General features: G+C 42.6%; 2 protein-coding genes across 40 annotated transcripts in view; both read left to right on the top strand.

Annotated features, from left to right (window-relative positions):
- The window catches only part of LOC108899128 (protocadherin alpha-C2), a 166,933-nt gene that overhangs the window by 126,810 nt on the left and 24,081 nt on the right, over window positions 1–16,042 (top strand). For 9 of the 39 annotated variants that reach the window (XM_051072300.1, XM_051072301.1, XM_051072310.1 and 6 more), the window contains exon 2: window positions 3,000–3,210. The exons of 29 other annotated variants lie outside the window; for them this stretch is intronic. In XM_051072300.1, the coding sequence (XP_050928257.1) occupies window positions 3,000–3,210 (211 nt within the window). Of the gene's footprint in view, window positions 1–2,999; window positions 3,211–3,650; window positions 6,346–16,042 lie in introns of those variants that run through there. One more of the 39 variants, XM_018699401.2, reaches the window with a different exon arrangement.
- On the top strand, window positions 18–1,623 carry zgc:123181 (uncharacterized protein LOC735300 homolog). The gene is given in 2 exon segments (XM_051072337.1): window positions 18–1,044; window positions 1,046–1,623. Coding segments are annotated over 2 exon segments (732 nt in total). The 5' UTR covers window positions 18–783; the 3' UTR covers window positions 1,517–1,623.

A 16,042-nucleotide genomic window follows, 5' to 3' on the forward strand; every position in this document is an offset into this window, starting at 1 on the left:
GTAATTGATGACTAAAGTGTAAATCTGGGGTCTCTGGTCAGTGTGTTATTGAATTTCTGAAAATGAGTTTTGAAGTTTTGGTCATCATATTATCAGATTTGGGATCATTTCAACATTTGCTGACTTTTCGTGATTATACATTGTATGTGTGACTGTGAAAACAACGTGATACAAAGTGGTACTTTGGAGGGTAAAAAATGTACATAATCAGCTGACCGATCACAGTAAAAGCCATTCCCTAGTATGATGCTGGATGGTGGAGAATTTTTGTGGTATATAGTTGCTGAATAATCGAGTGAGATGTTCTTCTATTGACCGGTGGTGACGCTGTCCATGGTGCTGGACGTTGAATGGTGTGTTTACGTGCACGAGCAAATGTTGCCTCGCTTTCATATCATAAAAACACTGATAGCAGACTATGTAACACTTCTTAAATGTGTTTTGCCATGGTAAGACAACACGGATACAGTCTTTATTTACGGACCAAAACTGCGTTTTGTAGTGAGCGAGGTATTACATACTCTTTCACTGAAGTTGATTTTTCCACTGCTTTGAACCTCTGCACAAATATAGGCTATTAAGTATAGAATATCCACGTCATTCTACACTAGCACCAAAACAACAGTTGGTGTCGCTGGAGACCATGATATTCGTGTGGCTCCTTTTTCCCCCCAGACTCCTCCTCTGCGTGCGAAGCATCAGTAGCTCCGCTGCTTTGTCAGAAAATACACAAATGCTCACGAGACAGAGAGGTCTCGACTGTTATTCACTTAAAGTGTGGACATGTTCGAAAATGATCATTTCTTTCATTCTGTGTCAACGATGGGACGTGGAGGACTAACAGGCACGATTTGGATAAATATAATAGCTTTGCTTTGTCTCTGTGATGGCTCCACGGGGCAGCTCTCGTTCTCCGTTTCCGAGGAGGTTGACAAAGGAACGGTAGTGGGAAATCTCGCTAAGGATTTACAAATTAATGTCCAGGAGCTGGAAAAACGGGATTTACGAGTTGTTGCTGGGAATTCTAAGAAATATTTTGACGTGGAATTTAAAAACTGGTGCTTTATATGTTTGCGATAGGATTGATCGTGAAGAGCTCTGTCCAAATACAGCAAAATGCTCCCTGAATATAGAAGCGATTCTAAGCCACCCAATGCAGCTGCATCGCATAGAGGTCCAGATTATTGATATCAATGACAATGCACCGTCTTTTCGTGAAAATGAGAAAACTTTAAATATTTCGGAATCGTCTTTTACCGGGGAGAGGTACCTACTTCCGATGGCAAACGACGCAGACACGGGCAGTAACTCGGTAAAGAGCTATAAGCTGAGTGCAAATGAGTATTTCTCACTGGACGTACAGAGCGGTGGACAGCACAGTGAGTCTGCTGAGCTGGTGCTACAGAAATCTTTAGACAGGGAGAAACAGTCTATTATCCGTCTGACTTTAACTGCTCTGGACGGAGGAAAACCTGCCCGGTCTGGTACATTAAAAATAGTTGTACAATGTCATTGATACTAAACGACAACGTTCCGGTATTTAGTCAACCTCTGTATAAGGCCCGGGTCACTGAAAACGCTCCATATCAGACATCTATACTGACTGTAAGTGCTACAGATTTAGATGAGGGAATAAATAGTGAAATAGTGTATTCTTTTATTGAAAGAGGAAATTTCAATCCTGAAACTTTGTTCTCAATAAATCCAGACACAGGGGAAATAACAGTGACAGGAAAAGTAGACTATGAAGAGCATACAGCATATGATATTCGTGTTCAGGCAAGAGATAGGGGCACACCCTCTCGAAGTGTGCATGGTAAAGTGTTAGTGGAAGTAACTGATGTTAACGACAACATACCTGAAATCATTATCACATCTCTTATGAGCCCAGTTAAAGAGAACGCTGAGATAGGCACTGTGGTAGCTTTGGTGACTGTGACTGACAAAGATGGAGGTAATAATGGTCTCACAAGATGCTAAAATTCTTGGGGTGGTGCCTTTTAAACTTAAGCTAAACTACAAAAATTATTATTCATTAACAGTTGATGGACCTCTTGACAGAGAGAGTGTTTCTCAATATAATGTCACCATCATAGCCACTGATGAAGGCACTCCGCCTCTCTCTAGCACCAGTGTTATTCCTGTTCACATTTCTGATGTAAATGACAATCGCCCCTCTTATTCTCTGAGTCCTATGATTAATGCATATGTGAAAGAGAATAGTGCAGTGGGAGCTACTATCTTCACTATAACTGCAGTTGACCCTGATATAGGAGAAAATGCGAAAGTAACATATTCTTCACTAGATGGTATTTCAAAAAGTATTCCTATAACTTCTATTGTAAACATCAACTCAGAGACTAGGAGATATAGTCAGTCTGCAGTCTTTTAACTTTGAGGAGTTGAAAAACGTTTCAGTTTAAAGTTCAGGCCACAGACTCTGGTGTTCCTCCGCTCAGCAGCAACGTGACTGTGAATGTTTTTATCCTGGATGAGAATGACAACAGTCCCTCGATTCTCGCGCCCTATTCTGAGCACGGCTCCGTTAACAGTGAGAGCATCCCCTATTCTGCTGAAGCGGGATACTTTGTAGCAAAGATCAGGGCTGTAGACGCAGACTCTGGATACAATGCGCTGCTTTCTTATCACCTCTCTGAGCCCAAAGGAAACAACCTCTTCAGGATCGGAACCAGCACCGGGGAAATCAGGACTAAGAGGAGAATGAGTGACAATGACCTGAAAACTCACCCCTTGGTGGTGTTGGTTTCTGATAACGGAGAACCCTCCCTGTCAGCTACTGTGTCTATTGATGTGGTGGTGGTTGAAAGCACAGCTGACATCCAGACTCAGTTCAGACATGTGCCCATAAAGGAGGACAGCTTCTCTGACTTAAACCTGTATCTGCTGATCGCCATTGTGTCGGTCTCAGTCATCTTTCTGCTGAGTCTCATCAGTTTAATAGCTGTCAAATGTCACAGGACAGATGGCAGTTTCAGCAGGTACGGTCCTCCAATGATCACCACCCACCCTGACGGGAGCTGGTCTTACTCTAAAGCTACTCAGCAGTATGACGTCTGTTTCAGCTCAGACACGCTCAAGAGTGACATAGTGGTTTTCCCCGCACCGTTTCCGCCTGTAGATGGAGAACTGATCAGTATTAACGGAGGAGACACTTTTACCAGAACTCAGACTTTACCTAATAAAGAAAAGGTAAGGGTGATAGCATATAAAACACCAGGCAGCTAATGAGTTAATGTTTTACTTTTACACATAATGTAATTTTTTTCTCCAAAGCAGTTGATCATTTAAAGACCACATTTGAAATAAGCCTTAGAATTTACTGTGCTGCCTTTGACAACTGAAGGAGTTGTGTGTCACCTACCATACTCCTTCACATAATGCCAATTTAGGATTACACATCTGTGCCACTATTTTCAGAGTAAATACTATATTCTCCATTTGTTACTCTGTGACTTGTTGGCCAATTGCTTTTGTACTTGTTTGTGGTATGCAACACTTGTGGACTTTCCAACAATGTTCTTAAATTTTAGCATCTTGCCCGTTCCTCTTTAAATGGGTCTATTGCAGCTGCCTACAGCTGCCTGAACGCCAGATGATCATGTTTGTAAGTTTTCAGTTGATGGCAAGTCAACGTGTATTTTAGGCCACTAAATTTAACCAAAACACTTAAGATTTAATGACTTCATCCTCTCTTATCATCTCGTCTTGCCTCTGACTTGAACATTACCGCAAGATGTCGCTATCACATCACAGAGTTGAAACACGTTTTTCTGTGCGACGCTCCTCCCTTTTCGTCCAAGAGAGAGGGTTTGTAATTCTTTCTTTGTCGTGGCAGTACAGAACACCCTCGCTGTAATGAAGGGTTCTGATGTGGATGTATCATTACTGAGCAACGTTACCGCTGGAGTGATTTTGTCGAATTAACTTGTCTAGCAGGCTATTGACAGGATGCAACGAGGGAGTATTTTTAGGCATTGGATTTATTTTTTATTTCTTGTATCTCACATATGGAGTCTCGCAGCAGCACAGATTGTGTACTCTGTTACGGAGGAATCGAGCCCGGGTACCACTGTGGGAAATTTGGCGAAGGATTTACATCTAGATGTACAGGAGCTGGAAACTCGAGGTTTTCAGATTTCAGGACCTAATACGAGGTATTTCGAAGTGAACGTTAAGACTGGAATACTTCTGGTGAGAGACAGAATAGACCGAGAGGAGCTCTGCTCTCGTAATATGAAGTGTTCTCTGGAGGTGGAAGCCATTGTTAACTCTCCGCTTAATCTCTATCGCTTTGAGGTTAAAATCTTGGATATAAACGACAACGCACCCTCATTTCGGATTCCGGGAATTGTTTTGAATGTGTCCGAGTCAGCTTTTCCTGGTGAAAGATTTACGCTACCGAACGCCTTCGATGCGGATGTCGGTAGTTATTCAGTTAAAGGCTACAAGCTGAGTCAAAATGAACATTTCACTCTGGATGTGCAGAATGGTGGAGAGCCGACTGTGTCTGCTGAAATGGTGCTGCAGAAAGCCTTAGACCGTGAGAAACAGGCAATTATCAAAGTAAAACTGACAGCAGTAGATGGAGGAAAACCTCCTAAATCCGGCACGTTAGATATCACCGTTAATGTTCAAGATGTAAATGATAATGTTCCAGTTTTTGACAAGCCGCTGTACAAAGCTGCGGTGTCTGAAAACACACCGCGAGGCGCAACAGTCATTTCTGTACAAGCTCGAGATTTAGACGATGGACTTAACGGAGAAATACTATATTCTTTTATCAACCACGACAATGATAACAATGTAAATAAATTTGCGATTAATCCTACAACTGGGGAGATTACGGTAAACGGTGATTTAGACCACGAAGAAAACAATGCAGTTGAAATCCGGGTACAAGCGAAAGACAAAGGGTCAAGTCCAAGAGCATCTCATTGTAAAGTACTCGTTGAAATCACTGATGTTAATGACAATCCACCAGAAATATCAGTAACATCTTTAGTAAACATAGTGAAGGAAGACGCACCCCTAGACACGATGGTTGGACTTATAACAGTGAGAGATAACGACGCAGATAAAAACGGCGTTGTTCAAGTTAGAATAGTTGATTCAGTGCCGTTTAAAATTAAGAACACTTACAAGAATCATTATTCTTTGGTCGTAGACGGGACACTCGACAGAGAGCGAGCTTCTCAATATAATGTAACAATAACAGCGACTGACGAAGGGACCCCGCCTCTATCCAGTACAAGTGTTATTACAGTTCACGTTTCTGATGTCAATGACAACGCACCTCATTTTAAAGACTCTGTCATAAACATTTTCGTTAAAGAGAACAGTCCTGTAGGTGGTGTTATATATACAATGACTGCAGATGATCCTGATGTAGATGAAAATGCAAAAGTGAGGTTTTCAGTAATTAATAATAATCATAAAAACAATGTAATAGGGTCAGTTATAAACATCAACTCAGAGACAGGAGATATACTCAGTCTGCAGTCTTTTAACTATGAGGAGTTGAAAACGTTTCAGTTTAAAGTTCAGGCCACAGACTCTGGTGTTCCTCCGCTCAGCAGCAACGTGACTGTGAACGTTTTTATCCTGGATGAGAATGACAACAGTCCCTCGATTCTCGCGCCCTATTCTGAGCACGGCTCCGTTAACAGTGAGAGCATCCCCTATTCTGCTGAAGCGGGATACTTTGTAGCAAAGATCAGGGCTGTAGACGCAGACTCTGGATACAATGCGCTGCTTTCTTATCACCTCTCTGAGCCCAAAGGAAACAACCTCTTCAGGATCGGAACCAGCACCGGGGAAATCAGGACTAAGAGGAGAATGAGTGACAATGACCTGAAAACTCACCCCTTGGTGGTGTTGGTGTCTGATAACGGAGAACCCTCCCTGTCAGCTACTGTGTCTATTGATGTGGTGGTGGTTGAAAGCACAGCTGACATCCAGACTCAGTTCAGACATGTGCCCATAAAGGAGGACAGCTTCTCTGACTTAAACCTGTATCTGCTGATCGCCATTGTGTCGGTGTCAGTCATCTTTCTGCTGAGTCTCATCAGTTTAATAGCTGTCAAATGTCACAGGACAGACGGCAGTTTCAGCAGGTACGGCCCTCCAATGATCACCACCCACCCTGACGGGAGCTGGTCTTACTCTAAAGCTACTCAGCAGTATGACGTCTGTTTCAGCTCAGACACGCTCAAGAGTGACGTAGTGGTTTTCCCCGCACCGTTTCCGCCTGTAGATGCGGAGCTGATCAGTATTAACGGGGGAGACACTTTTACCAGAACTCAGACTTTACCTAATAAAGAAAAGGTGAGTTGGTGACTAAAAGGTACATTTTTTAAGTTAAACTCAGACATTGCTTAATAAGCACCGAGTATGCCGAGTTGTGGAAGATGTGTTCCCTCTCCTTCACTGCCTGTTTTGGACATAAGCGCTGTCCACGGTACTGAAATCCCTGGGGCCTGTTATCAAGCCTTACACGAGAGCTTCTATGTCACAATGGTTTGCTTGTTATCCACCATGATTGTACCAGAGAGCGAAAGTACAAAACTGTGGCAATGTGGGGGTAATACTTCCAAAAACTACAATTATTAAAAAATATATATTCAATTTATATCAACACGCAATGAAGTAAGAGTTGCCATCAAAAAAACTTACAGCTTGTGACTGAAGTCATGAAAACCGTCAAGCATTTATATCATCCAAAGGCTCTTTATAAACAACTACAGGTTAAATGAAAGACGACGTGCAATTTATCGCTTAACATCACATCACTGCCTAAAAATACTAACCCGAAAAAATAAGAGCAACCGTGAATATTGCTGTGTACAGCTAGAATATTAAAACTGTTGGCACCGTATAATCAAGCTTTAGCTTTATCCGTTGGCTCAGTGTAAGCAGGTGTTTCGGTGCACTGACCTTGAATGCAACGCAAGGAGAGCTCGGTGTCCTCTGATATCCGTCTAGAAAGGTTTGAATCGCCATTTTCTTCACTTTTCATCGGCCAGTGGAGTTTGTGAGCTGTGAAGCAGTCGAGTAAATCATAAAATTGCTGTTAGAAAGTAAGATGTTTCGTAAAAACCCGTGGATATTGATAGCGTGCTGCGCCCTGCTAGCTTAATTACATGGAGTCTGTTTCAAGAGGCTAAGTTAGCTGGCTAACATTTGATTTAGAGGGATTTGCTAAAGATGTATGAATAAGTTACTTACGGTCAGCAGACTTGAAAGGTGGATGAAAAAAGTTGTAGCTTGCTCCCTCTCGAAGAACAGCAGCTGTTGCTGGGTAACTTTGATTCACGGCAGTCACGGTGGATTCAAATGGCGGCCCAGACGCTGCAACCAAGGGTCCGAAATGTAGGCTACCGCTCAAGGAGCTAGCTCAATCCATTTTCCAAAAGGTTTGTGCCATGTTTGGTCCAAATATTCGTTGTGTCTCCACAACACGGCTAGCTAGATACACTATTTCCTCGTTGACATAGCTTCGATGTGACTCAAATGCTCAGCGGAAAGTGACTTATTTTACTTGGGATTTAGCTGCTAGCAAAAAATGTTTGGAACAAGACTGAATGCTCGACAGCAGAGCACGAGATTATGCTACATGAGTGGTTATGAGACGTTTATCCCGAGGTGGTTTGGCGCACTGATTAGGTCTAACCTAAAGACAACAACCAAGAATTTAAAAATCCAAGATGGCGCGTCTTCTTCGCGCTAGTTCATGGTTAACGAGAGCACTGCGCTCAGTGCTGCCGCCGGTGGCTGTCGGTCACCAGGTGTAACGAAAGTTTGAATTTTAAACGGCTTGTTTTGCCTCACGTGAAAGTTACCACAGTTCATCCGAGTAAGTCTTCGTTTTATTATTTTACAGGCGTCTTACATCGACTTTCTGTCAATACTAAGCTCTTGCAATGTTAATGTTGCCTGTGATTAAGGTTTGGATTATTACAAACTTTGTCGCCTTCATATGAACGAGGTCATGGCTCGATCGGGGAAGCAGGAGTAAACATTGCTACAGCTAGTCTACTTTCTAATGACCTGTGGTGACCTAGTTTCTTTTCGTGCTTTGTGAATACCAATAATATACCAGAGCCTGAAGCCGACCATTGTTCTCTGTGGCTTTGAACTTGATAGTGAATTACTGGCAGTAGTTATTTTACTTGGGTGAGACATTGTTTTCATTTGTCTTAGTTTACATGTTTAGCTTTCACAATTAGTAAATTTTCTCTACAGATTAACTGTAGTTATTTCTTGACAAAAGTACAAACAACTTCATTTTGAGCTTCATCAGTCTTTCAAAACTGATTTCTCTGATAGATATAGTCATTGGGCAAAACCTAAATGAGATTTTTTTCTATCCTGTGTGTGCATTTAATTGTATGATTTAACGTTGCTTTGTATTTTGTTCAGATGTTGGTTTTAAAGGCCCCGCAGGTGTGATTCTGCCTCAATTAGGTCTCAGCTCAGGTTAAAGTTATGTTGAGTTATGCTGAGAATCACGTGTGGTCACATAATTCAGTGCATTCATAGGCCTTTTTCGCAGCAGGCATTTTAAGTTGTCATAGTAGACATTCATTCATTCCAGGATGCTGAAACTTAAGCAGTTTACTACTGTGACATGTGAATATCTTTTTTCTTAATGATAACAGTTTAATTTGTCTCACATCATCTAGTAAAACAGGAAAATGACACACCCACAGTGTCTTGACATGAGGTCAAAGGTCAAAATGTGGGCTGTATTGTGGTTTGTGGGGCCTTTGATTCCCTCAGGGTTGGAACTGTAAGAACTTTTTAGCCTTGAAAGACCCCCTTCTCTAATCTGGAATAATCCATCTGTCTCTCTGTCTTTTATATTGTTCTGCTTCTGTTTGTTCTACTCTTGCAATCGACTGTTTCTCCCAAGACATTTTCATCACTTTCTCTGGAGTCACACATTATCCTTCCTGATATCCACCATTAGAGCTTTCAATTCTCTACTGTTTGTACACACATCCCTGTATTCTGCTCAAAAGAACTATGTACATATTACTTAATGTTTGAGTAATATTATTTTATTTGAATTCAATTGGTTTCAGGCTTATGTTTTCAACTTATTACGCCATGGCCCATCTTTTTAGTATTTTAGTTGTTAGGGATTGCACTTCAAGACCCCAGTGTATTGTGAAACACGGTTATACTTTTATAGGGCACTGTGTGATAGTGTATTTCTAATAATAGATTAAACCCTGGTCACTTTTTGCCATGCTATCTGTTTTAAGACAAAATAATAGTGAGAAGATTGTTCCTCAGCTGTTTATTCTCTGATCTAAAAATACAGTTTCTTCAAAAATGTATTTAAATGTTATTTATTTACATTACATGCTCTTGTCTTGTAGTTAGTACCTTATATATTTTTATTTTCCTTCTTCCTGCCTGCTCCTTGGCCCAATTTCTTTTGCTCTGCAATAACAAGACATACACGGTATTATTCATCTCATGCTGGTCCCTTTCTCTCTTCTTCTTCCTCCTCCTCTATGCTTTCAAACCTCTTTCCCCTCCCCCCCTCCTTCACCAGCACTCTCCGAGCAGGGGAGCAGCTGAGAGAAATAACAAGGAATTAACGTCCATCTCTGCAGACGTGTGTGCCATCAGCCTTAGAGCGCTGTAAACACGATCTAATATATTTTCATTAACATCCCTAATGTGTGTGCAGAGCAGGGGCAACCCTGATCCGCTCATGCCAAGTAGCTCAGAATCGCTTCGTGTATTCTGAATGAAATCGTCAGTAGATTTAATCTCTCCCTTTAATGTACGTTTACATGTATTCTGTAATGCTATTATTGCTCCAAACTGCTGGTATGCGTTCAGGAATTCTCGGTGAAAGTCACTGTACATTGTGTTGCTGTGGATGATGCTTTCAGTCACTCAGATGATATGACCTCATTTCAGGGAGTGGTCCAGCACAAACAAACGTGGCCTGATCTGTCAAAACTCTGCTCGTTTGGTTGGTTAAGTGTGAAGGAGACTGAGCGAGGGCAATCTGCGCTCTCGAACAGACTTTGCATATTGCAAGCGATGCGTATGGGCTATGTGAAGCTTATAAGTGGGTCAGCGTGTGATTTAAAGATGGCAGCGCTCTACACGCACCATCTGACTGAACCTGAACCTGTACTACCCCGCCATCCCCGATACAGTCTCTGCTTTACGTGCCCAAGCTCTCCAAACTGTGGCTCCTGAAACAATGCCCGGAGCTGGCTCTCTGCGTATAAAGTGGTTCAGTATGTGTTCTGTACGCTGCAGCTTTCTGTTAATGTGAGAGAGGGGGAGGGGCAGGTAATTTTCCGCTACTCGCTGCTGCAGTAGCAGAGAGCTTCAGTACCGAGGTATCAGCTCCGCTCGGCTCAGCTCTCCCTCCTGCTCTGCGGCTGGGCGGGGCCGACAACACCTAGTGTCAATCACAGCTAAACCGGTTGGGCGGGGGCAAAGGGCCAGAGTGGATGAGGAGGAGAGCCTTTTATCCGTGCAACCATCAGAACATCGTGTGTCTGTGTGACTGTTGTGTTACAGGATATTTTTATCGAGTAGGAAGACTCTACATGCTTATTGCCCGCTGTGGGTGTTTTATAGAACCACGTTGATAATAATGATAGTAATAATAGCAACACACACATTTAAGAACTACTGAAAGAGCTATAGCTTTGTGGCAGTATGCGTAGAATGATGACTTGGGGTTTAGAGTTTGCATCCAGTAAAAGCTGCTAACTCTGCCTCCCCCAGTGCTGCATTAAATTATTGATCCTACAGTACATTATCCTGGTTGAGGCGCACAACTAAGTGGTTCACAGTTCATAGATTGCAGTCCAGCAGTAGTGGCTTTCACCTAAGTCATTTTGGTGGCATACACAGATGGGTTCAACAGATGGACCAAAAGCATGACGTAGAAATGTCCTAACCTCACCAGTTTTAATACAAGGTGACAGAACAGCAGTTTGGTTATGTGTTTATTTATTCCTTTTCATCATTTGTCTCTGTCTGTCAAACACGCATGTCTTATGTACTTCCTGTTTTTCTCCCTTACAAGGGTGTGTCCTTGGTGCTAGTGAGGTTAGCTCTGCTATCTGTGGTTGCCATGGAGACTGTTCTGAGCCAGAATGAAATGATGAACTAGTCTGTTTCCAGGGAGCTGTCAGTATGTACCCACCCCCCACCCAGACATCCATGTTGTAGACGCAATCAGGAAGGAAACAGGGTGGACACAATGGGAGGCAGGAAAGATGGAGAGAGAGAGAGAGAGAGAGAGAGAGCGAGAGAGAGAGAAAGATGCAGACCAAAGATGTACAGCATCTTGAGTGGAAATGCCACGTCAGACAAGGCAAGCGAGAGAAAAGTATGTGAGATTAGAGAATCGGTTCTAAAACGGGAGAGGGTTTTAGAGGAAGTCACAAATAACAGCAGCACATATTCAAGCCTTGAGCATGAGATAGTGAGAAAACTGGAGCTTCTGAGGATGAGATGGACAAAAAGCCACATTAAATACATGCCCTGCAGCTGAGTGAGAACATCACGGGCTTACAATTGGTCACAGATAAAAGGAAGAACTTATCACCACCCCTCTCCTTCCTCCGCTACTTCCACCAACCCATTCTCCATCCGTGCTCCCTCTTAGTGGCATCGGGATGCTGTTGCAGTCATTAGATAAGCTTTGTCATGCTCAGAACCACGGGTTGCATCCTCTCCCAACCAGCAAGGATACAAAGCCAGGGCATCCTAGGAGGGAAGTATCCAAAGCCTGCCTGCATTTCCTGATAGCTTTGTTCAGTGCCACAACAAGAAATCTGTTTGATTTATGCACAGGCTCAACCAGGACAACCAAGGAACTGTTTAACCCTTCCAGGACTCCAAAGGGAGGGATTTGTGCTGCTTTTAGTTCTCTCATGCCCTTTATGTTTGAAAGCAAGGTACACGAGGGATCAGCACAAACAAACATACCCAGAGAATTTCTCCTCCACCCGCTTACTGTGTCCACCTGAGTAAAAGGATTGTGGTTATCATGGGACTTTTGTTCCGGAGATTTTAAAATGGGAAAGTGTTTGTGCACAGAAAACATAATTATGAGAAGAAGGTATAAGAACTCAGCTTTGTCATAATGCTATAAATGAATATAGGGAATAATACCAGTCACCAGTCTGTTTTTGCCTGTCTGTATTTTGAGTTTTTAATTTTTTTCTTTGCATACATCATATTAGAAAGAGTGATGCTGAGAAAGTGAGTGACAGCAGAACTAGGGCAGACTGCAGTACCATATTTGTGAATGAGGATAGTAGTGGTATGTTAAACAATAGCCTTAGAGACAAATGCTTGATTTCAGCTGGCTTGTTTCCTCCATTTAGGAGTGTGTATGTGATGTGTGTGTGATATATATCTGATAGAATTATGGTAAATTTTTACAATTACACATATGGCAATGGTACCATAGATTAGCATGCTTTATACTGATCTTTCTTGTCTGACCTTTGGAGAGTGCCTTGCCTTATATATTGATTCATCCATTGCAGTCACTGTTTTGTAAACGAGAAAGAAAATGACTGCCCTTGCAGCCTGACGTCTGTGCCCTCTTTCTCCCATTTTCTCTCTCTCTCTCTCTCTCTCACGCTCCCTCCCTCACTCACTGTCTCAGACACACACACACACACACTCATAGCTGGGGATTATGTTTTAGTGCTTTGGCTTAATGAAAAAGCCTGTGTGGATAGGCAGTGGGGTGATGATCACGTGTCCTCCAACCCTTGTACTACCAATTTGTTCCAACAGAGGGACCAATTTCACTATCTCTCCCACCTCAGCTCCCTTCTGCTCAGCCTGCCTCTCCCACTCATACAGTAGGATTACATTTTGCGGTGCTATTGGCACTGGCTTTTAACCTTTCTTTTTTCTGTTTTTTTTTGTCATAACTCCTAATATTCAGCAGTTTTGACAATTGACACTATTCTGAAGATGAAGTGTTGTTGGCATACACATTTGAGGGGCTGTTTTGTGTTATTTTTTAAATTTGCTAAATCTGACAGCACATTTCCTGACACCACAGATGCTGCTGCCCACCTAGATAACAACCTGAAGACATTTCCTCTGTATCTCTCATTCTTCTGTCAACTAAGAAAAAACAGAATATTATTTATGCCTTATACATTCTACCACTACCAGTGTAATTCATAGAACATTATGACTGTTCTGGCCAACAGTCTTTGATTATGGATGTGAATAATAACATTTTCACTCTCCCTATAACTGCTTCAAAGTAAGGCACACAATGAACTTTACCTGTGAATCCCTATGTGTAATCAGTATAACCTCCTGTGTGCTCCCATTGCCTGCAGTTAGTACATATCCTTATCACAGCCCTTGATGGCAGTTCCCTGCCATTTAAGAATGGGAAGAAACAATAGCAAAAGATGCTCTGACATTCAGTCAGACAAAATAATTTTGTCCTTAATTTTGTGTTTTACACTACCTTTATGTGTGTGAGCGAGCATACATGCCTACAGACACAAATGCCCTTTAAGTTTGCATGACTGCCTGTTTGTATGTTGAGTGAGGGATTGATGTAAGGAGTCGTGCCTCATGATAGCCCAGCCATGACCTGTTTCATTGTGGATCTCTCCTGTCATCTGACTCACTAAAAAAAAAAGAGGGGAGTGTGTATAACAGACTCTTAGGGGAAGTAATATGAATGGATTTTAGAGTGGCCGCTTACAGTATTAATGAGGATGAGTCTTAGTGAAGAGAATGTTATTAATATGGTGGCCATCTTGCATAATTGATGCAATGGGGGATGTTAATATTCTGGCAGGGAGACGGAACAAAGAGGGAATCTTTGTTTTTTCAAATCTGAATTATATCTCCTCCCTGTATCCACCACAGGCCTTCACGTGTAAAGCCACCACTTCTTTTTTTACCCAATGTTTTTTGTTTTTGTCTATCAGTCTGCAAAAGGCATGAGCTCTTGTGTTTCCACTTAAGACCCCAGTAGGCCCCTCAGTCAGCCCCCAGCTGGAACAGCGGATGTTTGACAGAGGCGCAGCTGGAGACACTCCACAGTGGAGAGTGTATGCGATTGGGGGAAGTGAGAATATGGAGTGACTGGATGGGGGAAGAAAACTTAAAACAATGTCAAGGTCAGATAAATGAATTGATAAGGAGGGGGAAATGAATCTCTGCCAACCTGTTGTTTTAGGACAAGATACAGAAAAAAAATAAACATCAATTAGCCAATTATCTCTCTGAAATCAGTGCTTGTTGATGCATAACAGGCATCTGTCTGCAGGTGGAATAATGGTGATAACTTTATCTGCAGCACCCTTGAGTGAAAAATGAAATAATCCACAGCTCAGCGGCTTGCAATTAACGCAGAAACAGATGGGCGTATTTGAAACGGCTATGAGAGAGCTGTAACATATCAACTACATCAGAGGAGCAGTGGAAGAAAGGAGGGAGAATAAGAGAGAGGCAGGTGTAAAAGGTCGGGTGTAAATCCAGCTCAGTGTTTGTTGTTGACGAGATAAACATCGCCTCGTGCTTTCATTTTTCGTGTCATTGCCAAACATAGAGGTTCAAACGTCCCACCGGGAAAATCTGCTAAATGTCACGGTTAGTGTGGCAGTGTGGTGGAAAATCAGTGCTCAGTGTCCACCTTGCAACATATATTCACACATACATACATCACTTTCTTATGTTCATTATACTTACCCTCATATAGTCTTAAGTTGTTGCACAACTGCGTCTAGTCACATCTGTTTTAGTTTAGACAGCTCTAACACAACACAAGGGGGTTGTGTAAGTGCAGGAAAGCCCATGGCTTTGTGTGGAACTCATCAGTCAGTTGACAGGTCATCACAGCCTAGTGTGTTGATAAAGAGTGCTATTTACCAGAAATGCTCTCACAAGCCAAAAACTGTTTTGCTACTGGCCTTTGGGAAACAATCGAACTGTGCCAGAACTCTTGTGCAAAACATTCTGCGTGCTCGAACCTTCTAACCCATATTTGGTAATGTTTTGACCTTCAGACCAGGCCACTGAGTATGGTCAGGTTCATTAGAAATACATAATGTCATTAGTGGATTAAATTGTAACCGTATGGTACTACAGGGGGATCAAATGGCCATGGGAGAGTTACTCTATGAGAGTTCCACCCTGTTGGTATAACTACAGTTTCAGGATGTTGTCCCTCAGTCTAACTTTTCTGCAGAAAACTGCCTCCTTGATATTTTGAATAGACAAACCCTCGCCATATGATAGCCTAACCCTTGCACATAAAAGCAAAGCAGTTTTTTATAATACATACATGTCTGTATGTAAAGGGGATGTTTTGTATGTAGTACATAATCTGTCCTCCTTCAACGGACATTTGCCTGCTTCTCCAGTTCCCCATTTCGCCACCTCCTCCCTGTCGCCTTTGAGTGTGAAGAGTCGTTCTGTATCTACCCATCCACTAGCAGCATCCGAGTGAGTCACTGTCCTCTCCTCGTCTTCTCCCGGCCGGGATGCCAAGCGCTGTCATTGCCGTGGGCAGACCAGGCGTGGGTGAGAGTGTGGCAGAGCACCAGGGGAGAGAGAGAGAGGGAAAAGATTATGTGGGCGGTGGACGCTCGTCTTGGCCCAGTGGCCGGGGTGAACCGAGAAGACTCAGGGTCTCACAAGGCCACTTTTTCACAGCACAGCTTGTGTAAAGAAGAGTGGATCACATCAACAGTTTTAACGTGTATTATTCGTGTAATGGATGCATCCTTGTATGTCCTGAGACGAATTCGTGGGCTATTTATGTTCTTGGTGACTTATGATGATCTGTCTTTGTGAAACTGCGGATTTCAGCTGCTTCGTGTACCGCAGACATCGCTGCACAGTTCAGATGAAATTGAACAGTGTCAAAAGATCTTCCTTTTCTCTCTGTCGTGTTGACCGTATAGGTTAAGGTCTCACCAATGAACCTGCATCCAATTCAAACCTGGATTTAATTAAGGTACATGGGTACCGAGGCCGG

Source organism: Lates calcarifer, linkage group LG8 (genome assembly GCF_001640805.2).
Source record: "Lates calcarifer isolate ASB-BC8 linkage group LG8, TLL_Latcal_v3, whole genome shotgun sequence".
Lineage (NCBI taxonomy): Eukaryota > Metazoa > Chordata > Actinopteri > Centropomidae > Lates > Lates calcarifer.